The sequence below is a fragment of the Oryctolagus cuniculus genome, chromosome 12 (genome assembly GCF_964237555.1).
Source record: "Oryctolagus cuniculus chromosome 12, mOryCun1.1, whole genome shotgun sequence".
Classification (NCBI taxonomy): Eukaryota; Metazoa; Chordata; class Mammalia; order Lagomorpha; family Leporidae; genus Oryctolagus; species Oryctolagus cuniculus.
Window position 1 is genome coordinate 41,661,781 of NC_091443.1, and position 18,178 is coordinate 41,679,958.

The following is an 18,178-nucleotide window of genomic DNA, read 5'->3' on the forward strand; positions in this document are numbered from 1 at the left end:
TCACATTCCCCTCGCCAGAGATTCATTTAGGTTTGGAACAGGATGCAAACACTCAGTGATGAAACTCAAGGGCAAGGGTCTCCTGGGGGCATTGTCGAAAATGTCTGCCTTCTAAGAATAGGGGCTCAGCCCTACTTCTTCCGAAAGGGAAACAGGTGCTTCTCAATCATTTTCTCTAAATCCTTTTCTCACAGTGATGACTCCATGGGAAGTGGCAGGTGGGTGCAGGAGAGCCCAGGGAGTCAACCCTGATGGGGTGAATTCTTCCCTTTAACAATGACAAGCAACAGAGTCAGGGATCTTTTACACTGATTGGGATGTGGGGAGAGAAAAAAAAGGACAAAAGGGATACAGTGGACCTTAGACACCGGCTTCCTCAATGCCTCTGGTGGACCTTGCGTTTGTAGATGCAGTAATTTTGTTGAGTTCATTAGACATCTTTAAAAAGAAACCTGTAAGTGGAAAGGCAGAGGAATACAAAAAGTAGAGCTGGGAAATCAGAGAAATTCTGTTTCTTAGCTGTCAGGCAGATTTTTAGAAATTGAAGCTCTTTGTTGTGTAAACATTACAGATTCTCCGATGTGGTGGTCATTGCTGACCGGCCACTGGACAGCTGTTGTGCACCTTCCTCCTGATAATAAAAGTCTGACTTTGAGTTTTACATTTGATGCTTTCCTTTCAAGCCCCAGAGGGAGAAAGCTGGATTGTTTAACCTGGTAATTCCATCCCCTTGCTGGTGTGTGTGGCTTTGGTTTGGGCATTCGATGAGACACTGGGCAGTGAGACTTAAGGGGCTTCTCTCTACTGGGGTGACCACAGGGAATGTTTTATTTGCTCTCAGAAATGAACACAGAGCAGTGGATGACCTTTTCCCGACTTTGGACACTGCCCTGTGAGAAACGGATGATTGGTGATGCCATAGCTGTCTTTTGGTTGTGAAGAGAAAGTTAAGACAATTACAAAGGAAGTTGATGTCAGTTTTACTCGGGTTTTCTGTAATCTGCTGATATGCCATGGAAAATGCAAGGAAGCCAGAGAGGATTGGGAGGTCATAAAGAGGTCTGAATAATGTGATCTTTAGTTGACCCCACATTTTATGGAAAAACCATTGTGTGCTAGACTCAACCACGAATTAAGTCCTGTGGGACTCACTAGGATTTAAAAAAGGTGAGTTTTCATTTGAAAATATTTTAAAGAAATCTTTCTAAAAAGCCTGTACAAGATTAAGAACAAGATGCCATTATAAAAAGTAGTGGGATTGATTTTATTGGTTAAAATGTGTGATTTCAAGGTATTGATTTTTTCCCCTGATTATGCCTTATTAGAGCATTGGGTTATTGTTTTTGTCAAATATATTTTTAAGAAAAAATATAATAATAGCACATTCTAATTGAAGTCGTAAAACAGCAAAGCCCAAGAATCCATGTGGGATTTGTGGTACTATTTATTACTCAAATCCAAGTTCTGGTTTACTTTCTGGGGAGAGAGAAGGGATCATCTGCTTGTGTTCCAGGTCTTGCCTGTGCTCTTTGAAGCCTGGAATGCCTTTTGATATCCCTCCATAAATCCTACCATCTTGGCTTCTTGTAATCATTTCCTTTAAAAAATTAGGGAAAAAAAGTTTATTTAAAATTAGTTTGAAAGACAGAGAGAGAGCGCAAAAGAGCAAGCGAGAAAGAGATCTTCTGTCTTCTGGTTAACTCCTCAAAGGCCTGCAACAACTGGAGCTGAGCCAGAACACAGGTAGGAGCTGGAAACTCAATCCAGGTCTCCCACGTGCCTGGTAGGGTCCATGGCCTGGGGGCCTCCCAGGGTGTACATTAGCAGAAAGCTGGAACGGGATGTGGAGCTAGGCTTGAATCCAGGCTGTCTGATAGGGCCTATGGGCATCCGAAGTGGGGTCTTCCCACTCCACCGAGCACCTGCTCTGCCACCCTTTCAGAGTCATGGATAACGTACTTCCTCTGGGGCTGCTTCTCCATCCTGTCCTTGATCTCCCCCAGGTCTGAGGTTTCTGTGTTTTGTGGTTGTTTAGACATCCTTATAATTTGTCGTTTATCCATATTCATATACATAAAAGGGTACAGTTTTGCGCCCTCTACTCAGAACTGCCCCTTTCATGCTCTCCTCTCTATTGTCATATAAGCTCTTGGAAGGTTGAGACCATACCTTAGTTATTGTTGAAACCTCATCTCAATGCCATGAGGCTATGTATATAGTAAGTACTTATACGTGTTAGAAGAACTTGAATAGGGAAAATACTACTGCTTATATTCATGTGTAACAAGGTACACAAGGGAAAACAGTATCTCAGCGAGGGTGGTGGGAACCAAAGATACCCTTTTGCACCCTAAGTTGGATATCGCTACTATTTATACTCTCTTATCTTTCTCCATTGGTACCTAAAACTTCATAGCTTGGTAAGAAGACAACTTCTTTTCCAAGTAATCACATACTCATTTCATTTGAACTCTGATTGAGCTACTCTGAGAGCCACTTAACTACTCACTTTGTCCTACTATTAATGGAATTCATCCAACTCAAGTGGAAAATGAAATCCTTTAGATGGCTAGTTGGTTGGTATTTACTCCATGTAAAACAGTGTCTTGCAAACACCAGCCTGGCCAGTACTTCTGCAGCCTTAACGTGAATACTGAGTCGGCTGGGGATCTTGTTAACTGCAGATTCGGATTCAGTAGTTTGAGGTAGGCCTGAAAGTCTGCATTTAGCTCCCAGGGGGTGGCCAGGCTGCTGTTTCAGACTGTGCTGGGTAGCAGACCTGCAGAGACACTCAGGTGGTGGGTAGGCCCTCTGTTCTCTGGGTTTGCCTGCCCATGGAAAGGCCAAAAAACAAAACAAAACAAAAAAGACCCAAAATAATAATACTGATTTACTCCCGCATAAAACCCTGGCCTTATCTCAATTCCCCGTGACAGTCTTTTCAGTTAAAGGACAGGCACGCGATGCAAGCTGTGTTGGCTTCTGAACAAAGTCAGACGCGGTGGCTAGGACACGCAAGTCCTTCCACGTGCATTTTCCTATTCACACGGAAGAACTGGTAACAACTCATTTGCTTTGGGGGAAAAGAAGTGCAGCAATGAGCAGGTTGCAGCTAAATCCCGAGATGCCCCGCTCTGAGGAAGGCTAAGATCAGGAATAAAAAAGTGCCCCTGTTACCTGCCTGTGGTCCACCCATCAACCTTCACGCCTGCCCTTCTTCCCTCTCTTGCAGCTTCTCTTACTGCGTTCAGGGGCTGCAAACCCAAATCAACAATTAAATTCCCCCTTTGTTTGTGTGGCAGATGACAAATGCATGGAGGACATCTTGTGTTGCCTAGGCAGGCAGGGCACTTACTTTGATTGATGCTCGGTTGTGGAAAAAAATGAGCTGGGAAGGAATTACAATGGAGGGCCCGCAGACTGGAAGGGGATATACTAATTAGTCCTGCATTAAGCAGTCTGCTTGCATTTGGCGATGAGACGCCTTCAGGAGGGAAGTGGAGGGGTTATTGATGCAAAACAGCATGGAATGCATTATGCCAGGTAGCTGTATATTAGTTCTGTTAAGAAGTATAGAAGTTGGTAATTAGGAAATAAACACTTGGGCTACTGTATTTTTTTTCAATACCCACTCCCCACATATATCGTGTAGGCTACACTTTTTAATTCCATGTGGGCTCAGACACTCTGGAAGTCCTTCCCTTTTTCTGGAATGATTCTTCCAGAGTTTCCTCTTACTAGGAAAGGTGCTAGGTAGGAAACTGCCACCACATCTAAGCCATCTGAAATCCCACGGGTCCACAGCCTTGAGCCTGGCTGGTGAGGAGAAAGGAAGTGTTCCCACAGGCCACTCTTGAAGATTTTACAGACTTGTTGCTAATTTGACCCAGGAAGGACCCTAGGAGTGTCTCAGGACAAATTCAGTTCCATCTACAGACAAAAAGCTGGACTGAACAGGAATAAAGAGAAATGCACAGCAGGTGTTTGCCTTGGCTCAGCACTCTGCTCTCCAGGATATAGGCAGAGGTGGAGGTAGCATGGCAGACGGTTGCACCGAAAGCCCTCTCAATTCGAGAGGGACATAGACATTTTGGGTGACTGGAGAGGAGGACCCTGGGAAGACCTGGCTGATCACCTGGAGGTCAGCCCCTCCTGAGCGATGGAGAACGAGAGGGGGATGGAGAGCTAAAGACACCCAAATAAGTCATCATATGAGTGGTTTGAAATGTTGACCTTGAAAGGTGTATTTAGTCAATCTGACCTGAGCAATCAATGCAATTAGCCTTAAGAAAAAAATCGCAGAAGTATCTGGTCACTGAGTGAAGCATGGGACCCTGATGCTCCCTTGGGAGTCTTTCTTTGAGAATCCCAGCCTTTCACTAACCTACCATGTTGGCATTGACGATGTGATCCTGTCTTTAGAGAAATCCAGTGAACTATGAGGCATCTTGAATTAACCTAGTGGGAGAGGGGTGGTCCAAAATTCCTGGTCTGCTTGATCAGAATTGTCAAACGCTGGTACAGCTAAGAATCTCCCTTTACTTATCCTATTCTAGACACAGGTTCATTTTTATGGATTTACAGATACCTATGTGAGGAAAAAAAACACAAGTGATAACGACAGCATTTTTAGTTATTAAGAGCGATAGCATTTTTTTTAAAAAAGCTGTATACATAAATAGGAACATCAGATAGATACACAAAATCTCAGAAATACTATGAGATGGCTTAAACCTGTCTTACATGAGCAGAACCAGGAATTGTGCCAATAGCTCTAGGAAGAAAAGCTAAATAGTTAATGGGGTTTATTTTTTAACCATCCCTTTGTTTTAGAATTCTATCTTATTCTTGAACTGATTCTATGTCACCATGACCTTCCCCTGCCAAGACAGCACAGTTGAGGCCTCCTTCAGTAATAGCCTAGGGCTTTGGAGAAGCAAGATGCTGTGCTGGCGTTTTGCCTTTTCTCCCAGTGTTTACACAACCAAGCCTTATTACATGCTCTGTCATTTTGTTACCGGGCTGGCTTTGGTTTGAGAATTAGGTAAACATCAGACATTCCATCACACAATTTTAGACTCAATCTTACTTTATAATGATGTTAGTGTTTATTGTACAAAGCGAGATGCATTTGTATATTTTAACATTTTATTTCAGTCGCAGAATGTGAAACCTGACATTGGAATTAGTTTGATTTTGTGTGTGTGTGTGTGCACGTGTGTGTGTGTGTGTGTGTGTGTGACTGAAGATATTAAGCACTACAAGAATGTTGAAATTTCAATCTGATTAGGATCAAAATTCTTCAGGATCAAAACACTCCTTTTCCTCCCCCTACAGTTTTACTAATTGTGTGCTACTTGACTTTGTGGAGTTATTCCACAGCATGACAGCTAAATATGTGAAGTGTATTTTACTGTGCAGAATTATCAGCTCGTTCTATTTGTTTTTCATGTGTTTAAGGTTATTAAAAGGACTCCAAATTAGAAGTCATGTGTATGAGTTAAAAGAGTGAACTCAATCATTGTTAGTGGGTTAAGTCATAAAGCAAGAGCCAGTATGTCAATACCAGGTAATGAAAAAAAAAATCACAGCTTTTGAAAGTATGCCTCCTCTGTTTATTAGTTGGCAAGATACCAGGAGAATTAGGAGAATAACACAATGGTGAATGGTGGAGTGGTTTATTTTCAGCACTCTCAAATTATGCAGGCTACTGGCAATGATAGAACAGTGGACCGACAGAGTGGTATCAAGCGTATTAGTTAGAGACCTTTGCTTTCTGGGAGGAAATGGAAGTGCCCCAGCTCACTCACTGTTCCTGAGGAATTATATTTCTTCAAGCTGTAAATCAAATCCTGGAGAGACAGTGTGATGTTTTCCGAACACTCAGAATAACGGAGGGTGACAAAGGTGTTTTTGATTTTGTTTTTGTCAGTGTTAGGAGTCTGAATTTAGATCTTAATTAAGAATTCAAAATGAGAGAACACCACTTTGTCCCCACATACATGGTCTGTGACACTGACCTAAAAACCACCTTTTCCTTTTTAAAGCCTTGATCTCTGGCCTATACTGTTCTAAAGTATATATAGCCATGGCCTACTTCAAAGGACCTGATCCCCACCCCCACCCCCCATTTTCTCTGAATTCCCGGCAACAAAGAACCTGATGTTTCTTTTCAGGGAACAGCATCATTTTTTTCTCCCAATTAATTGAAAAGCCATCTGCTTCTGCGATACACGACACCCATTCAATCTTAGCAACAAGTGTGTTCCCCAAATCCCTGGTGAGCAATATGAAGGCACGTGCTCAGTGCTGGGAACAGAATCCACTGGAGAGCAGCGTGCAGAGGTGTGGTACATACAGAATTTGACATTGAACTTGGTCCCACGTCAGTGTCGCTAATGCTGGGCTAAAAACACAGCAGGAGGAGATGCTACCCCTTGGGGATGCCTGCTTGCTCAGTGTCTCCTTTATGCCTTTGAAGATCTGAGTTTGAAATAAGGAAATAATTGCAAAAGGCAGGAGATGGGAACTAGCTCTCCTCTGTCCTGACGGGAAGTGGGAAGGAGGAAATTGCAGAGCCACCCGGCTAGTTACCTAAATGGTTTAGCACCAAGCTGTACCATGTCATCTGTGGCACTGCACATGTATTTAAAAATGCAAATTCAGAACTGGGCTTAGAACCTTCTAGAAATATAGCTGGCAGAGCCCTCATCTTGCAGGAAAAGTCTATGGAATGGTCATAACGAGGACTTCCGGTGGGAAGACGCCACCTGCTTCCTAGGTAGTTCACTACATCAGTGCTCTTGACAGATTCTTTCTGTGTACGGTGTAGATAACCTCCGGGCCACCCGGCGAGGGAACACCACGCGGTGATGCTGGCGTGTGACTCCTGGACTCCAGCACACAGCTGGTCTTGCTGTGCTCATGTGCCATGATTGGTCACCTAGAGTTCAACTTGTGGGTCAGGATCTGGGTGCTGGACTGAGAGAGCTGCCATTAGGTTCCCTGTGCTTCAAACTGGGAGACAGAGGTACCCGCTCCCCTGACTCACCCTCTTTCCGGAACAACAGGGTCAGACACTGCCTTTGAGAGCTGTTGGGTCCATGTGGCATTGCTTTAGCCCTGCCTCCCGGGCTTCCGCCTTGCCCCAGTTTTGTGGCCAGACAAGCAGACATTTTTATGAAGCTCTGGCCTCTTTGAACTTGTCTTCTCCCATGTATATTTTGAAACTGAGGCTACAAATTTCCGAGAGGAAGCTGCTCTCTAGAAAATGAAAGGGTCAAGGAAGCACTTAAGACAGAGGTGCCCCACCACTTTGTGCAAGAGAGAAAGATAGAGAGAGAGAGAGAGAGAGAGAGAGAGAGAGTGTGAGCCCAAGAGACCACGGAATTCTGGGTGAGTGCCTAGAGAGCCGGCAATTTCTCTGGGCCTGAGGTCCAACTCGCAATCTAATCCTAACACAAGTGGAAGTGATTTATGTCCACTTCTTCTCACCGCATGCCGACAGTTCTTGCAGATGTACACAGGAGGAATGAAGGGAAAAATCAGTACTGCAACCAAAGAAGCAAGAGAGAGAGACCCCCTCCGCCTCGCAGGAGGTACTTACGGTCCAAATGGCTGTGCCGTATGCCCTCCACATCTTCGGCATGGATGAAGTGGTAGCATCTCTTGCCTACGATGTCCACGGGGGTCAGATCCATGTAATCACTAATCCTAGCGAGACAAGAACACAGGCTGCCATTCAGACAGGGGGCACACGAGGAAAGTGTCAAATGCCTTAGGAACAGACCAGAGCCACTGACACATCTTCATCCCACCCGGATACCTGTGGGGACCCGGCACTTTGAGGGCAAACCCTTTCATAGCTAAGATTATTTCTTTAGTGTGGAACAGACTTTTTCAAAAAGTAGGCAGTGGGCTAGATCAAGCAATCGTAGTTAAATAATTAGATAGGTTTTTTTCTTTTCTTTTTTCTTTTCTGGCACTAGAATGTACGTTTAGACAACATAATTCCATGAAATTATGAGAATCAGGAACAATGCGAGATCCTCATTACAGGCCAAGATAATTCAAGGTTACATAATAAAATAAAAACATGTTATGTTTATACCAAATGATTAGAGACACCTTTCATTTAAACAGATTGCTCTTCTATGGGGTATTTCCATGAAAAAGGGCTTCGACTGCTTCTTGGCACAAAGTCCAAATTGGCATTTCAAGGGATATAATTTAAATGCTGAGACATACAGATGCCTGGGGTTATTATCTTTTTTAGTCTTAGTCATCTGGGAGCTCCTGGCTCTTTTAACTGGTACTTTGTGGCGGATTCTGCACAGAAACTTGTAAACCATTTCAGCAGCTCTTCCAGGCGTGTGTGTGTGTGTGTGTGTGTGTGTGTATAAGCCTCTGTCATTGATTGCCCAGATGTCAATGTCCTCAGGTAGAGCACAGAAAAATAGGACTCAAATTGGAAAGCAAGCTGGGGGGATTCGTTTGGGTTTCCACAAACATGTCAAAATGCTCATGACCCTCTGTCTCACCAGGTCCAGCTTCCTTGTGGTCCGTTCACAACAGAATATATGTATTTTTTGTTTAATTTACTCTCCTAGTTATTCCTGTGTTTTTAACAGTTTATTTGAGAGGCAGAGAGAGAGAAAGAGAATAAGTGAGCCCCTGCTCCCATCTGCTGGTTCACTCCCCCAGTGCTTGTAATGGCTGGGGCTGGGCAGAGGCCATAGCTAGGCACCAAGAACTCAACCCAGGCAGGGATGCAGCCACTGGAACCATCCCTGCTGCCTCCCAGGGGCTGCATTAGCAGGAGGCCGGGATCAGGAGCTGGAAGCACACACAGCCCCCAGGTACTCTGGCATCTCAGCTGGCTTGGGACCCACTGGACCAGGTGCCTACTTGCCCGTGTTCCCATGTTTCTTTATGATGTACGACAGATGCTGTAGTCACATATGTGCCTTGAGAAATGACACGTTGAAAAAATGGAAGAGATTACTGTGGGAGAGTGGAGTCCGGCCCCCCAAAGCAGGGCAAGAAGAACAAACTACTGGTGAACATCACTAAGCAGCCTACTCAGGGAGGGAACTTCTTAATGTCTAGAAATGTCAATAATATCTTTGGCCACACTGGAGTTCGTAGTAAGATATGATTAATTGGGGAAATCAAAAGGCACATTTTCTAAGCAGTCCACGGTTTTCTGGTACAAAGCAGATCAGTGTTTTCCTAAAACCATTCTTTGTTTTCCAGCACAGTTCCCACCCCCTCTCTGCAAATGAGGGAACGAGGGTATTTTTAAAAGGCCCTCTTTGGTGTTTCTGGAATGTGCCAGCGCCTCTGAAAGCATCAGATGCTGGCTTTGCCCGAGGCCGTCGGAGGGAAAGCAGAGAAGAATACTCTGCAGAATCAAGGAGGGAGCCTGAGTTGCGTTAACAATTCCCTAATTAAATAATAAACCCCATAATAAAAGCCACTCTTTTTTTTTTTTAAGGGGAGCGATGTCTTTTTCCTTTATTTGAATTAAATCTTTCAAAATGACTGAACTCTTCTAGGTACCACAGCCTGTTACTATGGGGAGCAGGACCAGCCCAGTGTTCAAGGACCTCTTAACGTAACTGTCAGAACCCAAAGATAACCTTTATCAAGGTCAGAATGCCATCTTTCACGCTGGGTCTGATTCCGCATCTGTAGAACTACCCACGTGGATGGTGTAGGGGTTCAAATTAAGAGAAAATAATGCCTGGAACCTGATAGGCCTACTCCTCTTATCAAATATGCAATTACCTGAGAGTACAGGTCTTTTTCAGAATTACCATCACTGCCAGTTGGGAAATCACGCTGGATTGTATGGAATAATAGTGGGTGGTGGCAAGCATTTTTGTTAATGGGTAGAAAAATGCTAAAAGCAGGTCACAGAAAATGATCTCAGTTTCTAGAGTGGTACCACGAGGCACTTGGGCCCGCGGAGCTTGTCAGAGGATTTAATCAGCTGATCACAGGAATGAAAATTAAGAGACATTTGGGCTCAGGCAATCATTAGAAGTTAGGTAGATAGGCTAAAGCCCCTTTTTTGGCAAGTGTGGCCACAGTTAAGTCTAAACGAGATGGTGCAGGTGCTTCGATGTATAGTTAAGTGTTCAGTAAATATCAGCTCTCTTGGTTGTTACTTGGCAACTCCAGCTAACTATTTTGGCAAACTCATCTCTCCCGATACCCTGTGGTCAATCCAGAATACCTTAGTCACACCCAGGTGTGTCGTCATGATGATAAAACAGGTAGTAAGTGACCATAAGACGTGAAAAGCAGATTGGGAGTTAGTGACCGAGAGTGGTAGGTTTGTGATAGCTTCTACCTCACTGAAGACTCGTGGCCCAAATGGGTGTCTTTGCCTGCTGGTGCAGTCTTGGCTCAGAGTCAGATCCTGGCCAGAAATGGTAGGCAGTTTCTAACTTGATCAGAACATCTGTAGTGCTACCTGACAGACTACAGACAGGACTGTCTGTCTTCCTCTTGGTAGGCTCTGGGAGAGATCAATTGCCCAAGCCACTTGACCATTTTGCTTTTTCATTTCCCCTCCGAAGGTACCCACAGGGCTCAGTGAACATATATGGCCTTCAAGCCTGTCAAGAATCTTTGCCACAAAATCTTACTCCCCAGTGGCTCAGTCCATCCCCCTCTGTGGCACCCTATGGTGGATGACATTGCGAGAGCTTCCTTCTGTGGCTAATATTTGGTACCTCGTCTCCACTGCTCTCCCTGTACCCCATAATCCTGTCTTCAGAATCAGTCTGCTGCTGGGCTGGTGACTTCTCTATGAAGTGCCTGACGGCCATGGTCCCATTTCCTTGTCCCTTGCTTTGTGCTTAATGGAAAAAGCGAACTTTGCAACCAGAGGTTAAAAATGTACTTTTGTAAAAGTTCAGTATTGAGGAAGAACTGCCAACTCATTGATATGGTGAGTCAGCTTTTCTTCAGTTATAACAGTGCAACCCTCAGGATGGCAAGATGTTTTGTAATAGTTTTGCCGATTTGTTTTGTCTCGGGGACCTTGCCTTCTCATTGGTTGCCGCTGTACTCCGTGTCTGTGTGGACTCTGCTCATGACGAGGGAGGGCCCTTGAGTGAGCTGGAAATGGGCCCTGGGAGATTTCTTCTACTGCATCCTTTTGCCCACAACCTCCCAGCCCTGACCTCTCCTTGAGTTCTCAGCCAAGGGAGACCTTCTTGGTAGCAGCAGAAGGATGTCTGGGTGTCTCAATTCACTCCATTGTTGTCCTTAATGCAAATCAGGACAGCAACGTACATTTCACATAAAAAGCATGGTTGGTGTCTGTCCAAGCAGCTATTCAAACCAAGACCAGGATTTCTAATGAACCTCACTGGGTGATTAACATCCTTCAGACTGCCGAACACACTAACCCTCACCAGAGCTCACCGTGCAACAGGGCAAACGAAAAGGAAAACGAAGTACCTATTTTCACAGTAAATGATATTGAGGTCCATATTTACTCGAGTGACGAACATATGGCAGTCAATTCTGACTTCATTGATCGTTGGGGGGGGCAGGGCGTGAGCCACAACCACGAGACCCATGATCTGGCTGGGGACCGTCCTCCCGTGGGACAGCGACACTCTCAGGCGGAGCCGTCCTGTTACGTGAATCACCTGGAAGAGAAATTAAGTATAGGACACGGGTCAAATTTGCATCCCGAATGGAACAGTATGCTTTTTTTTTTTTTTCTGAGATATGCACAACTACATCTGGAACAGTGGAAACAAGCTTGTATCGCCTCTGGTCGCCATGGCTGTCAGGGTGCCCTCGGTGTCCTCGTGGAGAGACAGAGACAAGAGATGATGTTACCCTCTGAGCATCTCTCGAGGCAGCAGGACTGCGCGGCTGACACTGAATTTTTTTTTTTTTTTTGACAGGCAGAGTGGACAGTGAGAGAGAGAGACAGAGAGAAAGGTCTTCCTTTGCTGTTGGTTCATCCTCCAATGGCCGCCGCGGCCGGCGCGCTGCGGCCGGCACACCGCGCTGATCCGATGGCAGGAGCCAGGAGCCAGGTGCTTTTCCTGGTCTCCCATGGGGTGCAGGGCCCAAGCACTTGGGCCATCCTCCACTGCACTCCTGGGCCACAGCAGAGAGCTGACCTGGAAGAGGGGCAACCGGGACAGAATCTGGTGCCCCGACCCGGACTAGAACCCAGTGTGCCGGCGCCGCAAGGCGGAGGATTAGCCTAGTGAGCCGCGGCGTTAAGACATCTTCCTCACCCCACCCCCAACATTTAGAGGAAATGAAAAGCCAGATAAAAACAATGATAAAAAAGGTGAAAATTACGGAGGCTTTGCTTGGTTCTGCCTTGGGGTGATGGATTTAGGGAGTACCTGGAGGTTGCTGTGTGAATTCTATCCGTATTCTTGCGATGGTGCATGGGACCCTCTAGAACCATGCCACAGAAGTGATAGCTGTGTTTTGTTGCACCGTGGGGCGCAGCTTAACAGCCAAATGGAGTTTCCACCTTTGCTTCGCCTCGCCTCTCCAAATGCATCACTGAGTGACCAACCAGCTACCAAGACTGGACTTTTCCCTGTAGGCCATAAGGACCCAAAGGAGGAAGCAGGCCTCTCACATTCCAGAAATAACCTGAGCGGGGGTCTGTTCTCCTTCCCAGAGGCTCAGCTGCTGTCTCCTCTTCCATTTTATTTTTGTTTCTCTTAAGTTATTCCATTTTCCAAAAGCGAGCCACACGCCTGTCAGTCAGGAGGCAGGATCAAAGCTTAGGGGGCTGCCCTTTGGAGTCCGAGTTGTTCTAAATAATATGTCTTTCCCGTCACCCTGCACCTGTGTGCCCAGAGCTGCGGGTCTGGAAGCACCAGTGAGAAGGATTACTGAGGTTATTTCAGCTGAAGCTTTGCGACCACCCACATTTGAAGTTGAGTAAATTCATACTTAATGCACCTTCGCTTTAAGCTTTGGTCAGATGAGCTGCTTCATGAATATTTGAGAATGTTCCTAGAGGCAAGGATGCTCAAACACCATCACAGACACACATTTTCACGAGACCTCATTAACTAATAAAGAAATCGCTAAAAGAAACAGGATGAACTTCACAGGATGGGCGTTAGCACTCCCTGGTCCTCCTCGCAGCTAGACTCACGTAGATGCTCATTTATCATTATCTGTCTTGTTTTCTCAGGAAAAAGCAGCTTCTTGGAAGAACACAGACCTATACATGCTCAGGAAATCACATACGTGGGAAGGATAGGCTGAATAAATCCTCACTTGGGTTTCTACTCCAGATCCATTTAAAGGCATCTGGACAGGGAAACGTTTAGGGGAGGCAGACAGGCAACCCAGGGAGATGCTAGCGTGGCAAATCCACCCAGCCCCCAATCTGGCCTCTGCCTGTGGCCATCGTGGTGTGCCAAGGGGTCCAAGTAGGATCCGGGAGGGTCCCGATTTGCAATTTCCTGAGTCTGTTACCCAGGCTAAGTCTCTTAGCCTCTCTGTGTATCAGTTTCCTTTTCTGTGAAATGGGGATAATAGTGACTATTTGGCAGTAACATGTTAGGAAAATCAAAGTAAGTCCCAGAGGTGTGAGCACCTGATAAGCTGCAACTAATTTCATGGATTGTGTTATAATGTCTCTGCCTTCAACACATCAACCAGGACAGATAAGGACCACATTGTAATTCAGTGTTGACCTGAGGTCTAATAAATGACTTGCTGTTATAAAAGAACCATAACATTTCCTATTTGGAAGAAAATTAGACCCTTTTTCTTTCATCTTTTTTTAAACAACTGAATTGTATGCTTAAAAATGTAAAATTATTTAATTTATTTGAAAGGCATGGGAAGGGGGCAGAGAGTGACACACACACAGAGATCTTCCATCTGCTGGTTTGCTCCTCAAATGTATGCATCAGATGGAGTTTGCCTAAGTTGAAGCCAGGAGCCAAGAACTCCCTCTGGGTGTCCCACATGGGCAGCAGAGATCCAACCACTTGAGCCATCACCTTCTGCCTCCCAGGGTCTGTGTTAGCAGGAAGCTGGAATTGGGAGCCGAGCCTGAACTAGAACCCCGGCACGCCAAGATGGGATGCAGGTTTCCTGAACACTGGTGCCAAGTGCCTGCCCCTTCCTTTCTTTTTTAGAGGAGGAAATTCTAGAAAGCTCATTCCCTGTCCAAAGTCATTTAGCTTGGAAATGGCAAACAGAGCCTGCTCTCCCAGTTTCCAGGCCTTGTTGGAGAGTCATTTCAACTTCGCTGTGCCTGTATGCATTGTATGTGCATTCACATTGAAAGAAACAGTAGAAGCATATAGCAGATGCCAGTTTATCACCTTCAGCAAACTGTATGTGAACATTTTAAAAATTGCATTTACAATCAGAAACGCAGGTTATTTTAAAAAATCTTTGAGAAACATCATGAACTAGAAGGGGGGAAAACTCAGAGAATTATCAGTGTAGGAACTAAATAGTTGTCAAGACTGTCAAACAACAGTCAGAGGGTGTGTTTGTACACAAGTCTGGGGTGAGGGAGGAGGAACTGAAGAGAAGAAAAGGATATCCATTAGGTTTCACAATTAATTTTTAGGCTTAAACATTTTATTTTCAAATTCATTTCATAATGCCAACAGAGAGAGTTTTCCACCAGGTGATAGGATATGTTCCAGTTTTAGAAACAGACCTGGCAGCATGTCACATACCCACATACACATAGATAGAATTTTCCCTGAGAAGTTGATTTCGAGGTCTGAGATAGAAAGAAGAGAGTGTTGGGCCGGCGCCGGGGCTCACTAGGCTAATCCTCCGCCTAGCGGCGCCGGCACACCGGGTTCTAGTCCCGGTCGGGGCGCCGGATTCTGTCCCGGTTGCCCTTCTTCCAGGCCAGCTCTCTGCTGTGGCCAGGGAATGCAGTGGAGGATGGCCCAGGTGCTTGGGCCCTGCACCCCATGGGAGACCAGGAAAAGCACCTGGCTCCTGGCTCCTGCCATCGGATCAGCGCGGTGCGCCAGCTGCAGCACGCTGGCCGCGGTGGCCATTGGAGGGTGAACCAACGGCAAAAGGAAGACCTTTCTCTCTGTCTCTCTCTCACACTGTCCACTCTGCCTGTCAAAAAAAAAAAAAAAAAAAAAAGAAGAGAGTGTTGTTAACAGGAGCTACATTTCAAATCTTAGCTCTGGCACTTAACGACCACGCACCTGTGATATGCAAGGAACTGAAGTGACCTGCTTACTTTCCAGGTTAGGATATCCAGATCAAAACCCTAGCACAGGGCAGGATTTAGTTGAGAGGTTAAGACCCTGCTAAGATATCTGCATCCTGTATTGGAATACTGGGGTTCGAGTCCCAGTCCCACTCCTGGTTCCAGCTTCTTGCTAATGCACAGCCTGTAAAGTGCAGATCAGTGGTACTTGCCACCCACAAGGGAGACCCACATTGGCTTCCTGCAGGCTTTGGCCTGGCCCAGCTTTGGCTGCTGTGAGCATCTGGGGAGTGAACCAATAGACAGAGGTTTCTGTCCATTTCTCTTTCTGCCTTTAAAAAAAAAAGTTAGTACAGGCTGGTGCCGCAGCTCACTAGGCTAATCCTCCACCTGTGGCACCAGCACCATGGGTTCTAGTCCCGGTTGGGGCGCCGGATTCTGTCCCGGTTGCTCCTCTTCCAGTCCAGCTCTCTGCTGTGGCCCGGGAGGGCAGTGGAGGATGGACCAAGTGCTTGGGCCCTGCACCCGCATGGGAGACCGGGAGGAAGCACCTGGCTCCTGGCTTCGGATTGGCGCAGCACGCCGACCGCAACACACCAGCCGTAGTGGCCACTTGGGGAGGGGGGGGTGAACTGACGGAAGAAGGAAGACCTTTCTCTCTCTCTCTCTCTCTCTCACTAACTCTGCCTGTCAAAAAAAAAAGTGCAAAGAGTAAGTATAGTCTTCTCTTGTTATTGAAGAGGGATTGGTTTCAACACCTTCCTGTGGATACCAAAAATCTGAGGCTGTGCAAGTCCCTTATATGATATGATGTAGTATTTGTATATAACCTGCACTCAGTCTCTCATATACTTTAAATCATCTCTAGAATATTTTTAAGACCAAATAAAAATGTAAATAGTTCTAATACTGTATTGCTTAGTGGAAAATGACAGGGAAAAAAAGTCTACACCTGCTGAGTACAGACACAATGTTTTTCCCAAATATTTTTCATCTTGATTAATTGAATCCAAAGAGGAAGAGCCTGAGAAAATACACAGGGCTGCTGCCTGCTGCAGAGGTGTTCATGGTTTCTTAATGAGGTTAGCAAAAGTCATTTTCCGGATTCTTTAGTTTCTAGAACATACTGTGCAGAAGGACATTTGCCAGGTGCAGAGAACATACCAATGAGCATCAGATGGAAATCTGTCCTTGATGAGTTTACAGACCTTCTAGTGGCGCAAGACATAAGACCACGTTAATGTGGTCAAGATAGGAGGAAGCTGCAATGTCTGATCGAGAATGTGGTTCTCAATCCTGGTGATGGGACACAGTCACATGTGAGCCTTTTTTTTTTTTTCTAAACAGACAAACTTTCAGACTTTATCTTCCAGAGATTCTAATTTGGTACTTTGGTGAGACTGGGCTGGGCCCAGCATTTGCTTGTGTTTTTAAAGCTTCAGAGGTGATTGTAACTATTTGAGACCGTCTTGCTGATGGGTTCGGAGTTAAACCAGTGGTTCTTAACCTTGGTGACACCCAAGGAGTCTTTACAAGTCCCCATGTCCAGGCTGTTCCCAAGAACAGTTAAATATGGATCTCAAGGTGTAGGGAATGGCCTCACTATTTCTACCTATTTTACAGAACTTGTAGGGCTGCTGAGAGGATTCAGTGAAAATGTATATAGAAAATGCCCAAGTATATGCCTGCACACAGTGTAAACTCAACTTGTTTATCAGTTCACAAGTGTACTCCACCTGGAAGCTACAGAATCCAATCTCTAGGAGTTCAGAGTAGGAAGAAATACATCTCACTGAATGGTTCAGGAAGGCTCCATGAAACTGGTATGAATTTGTTGACATGAGATAGGATCTTAGAGTGGTAAAAGGGGTTTCCAAAGAGCTACAACAAAGGGGCATCAAAGAGAATCTACTGGGGATGCCCAGGCCTCCAAGAGCACTGCAGTTGATATCTGCAAGAGAAAAGACAGAGGTGGCCCGAAAGTGGCAGGGGCCATCCACCGGCTTTGGCAATGGGAAGAGGAGACAGCACCATGATGTCTAAGTGTGTCTTATAGGATGAAGGCAATGCCAATAGGCTAATTGGTGATTGGGAATGCAAGACCTGCTGACCAGTGTGGCAAGAGAGACGGTTTCCCTGTGCACAGCTTGCATTTCAGCAGCCTGGGGAGATGGTCTAGGAGGAGGTATCCTGGGGCACTTGGGTGGTGATAATTGAGAGTTGAAGGTACAGTTTTGTGCTGGAGGTGAAGGTTAAAACCAAGAAATCCAGTGACAGTACCAATGGAGAAGACATAGGCAAGAGGAGAGTGTCAGAGGGTTTTCCCTCCCTTTTAGGGCCTGTAGCTGAAGGCAGCTCATGTTTGTGGTTTTCTTTAAACTGAGCTTCTCTTGCTCTATCATAATTACTGTGTTCACAAATAAAATCTGCTGAAAGCCCTAAGCTCTCTTTTTCTCCATCTGCAAGTCCATTCTAACATCGACGTCAAGTTAGCCATAGCATCTCCAATTCCATTGATGACACCTCAAAGAATGGGTACAGCTTTCTTGTAGAGTTAGACAAGTGAATAGGAAGGGATTTGGACACAAAGTACTAATACGTCTGAGCCATGATACTATAACAATAACAGAGTGGCTGCTTTAAAACAAAGGGAATATTGTGGAGTAGGAAAGATGTGGCATTGGGAAATAAGACCTCTGATTTCAGCCCTCGTTATGGTAATGTTGGCAAGTCATCTAGTTAGGGCAGACTAGGATTTCTTCAGATGTAAAATGGTGGAAAGAAATGAGGTGATGCTGGCTAGGGCTCTTGCTCTCCTCTAGAGAATTCTGTGGAGTGGGCATGACTGCGCCACAGCATAAGCCCACCTGCACAGTCACAACCTCATGACGGGGCCATGAGTCTGAGTGTACCCCGCAGGGGATACATGCAGCCTGCTTTCAGAGCTAACCAACATGGACTTTA

The 18,178-nt window shown here is 45.6% G+C and overlaps 1 protein-coding gene across 10 annotated transcripts in view; it reads right to left on the minus strand.

The window, feature by feature from the left end:
- Nucleotides 1-18,178, minus strand: part of NPAS3 (neuronal PAS domain protein 3) — a 927,347-nt gene that overhangs the window by 16,205 nt on the left and 892,964 nt on the right. For all 10 annotated transcript variants that reach the window (XM_070053760.1, XM_070053764.1, XM_070053762.1 and 7 more), the window contains 2 exons: nucleotides 11,476-11,669; nucleotides 7,607-7,713 (listed from right to left, as the gene is read on the minus strand). In XM_070053760.1, the coding sequence (XP_069909861.1) occupies nucleotides 7,607-7,713; nucleotides 11,476-11,669 (301 nt within the window). The remainder of the gene's footprint in view (nucleotides 1-7,606; nucleotides 7,714-11,475; nucleotides 11,670-18,178) is intronic.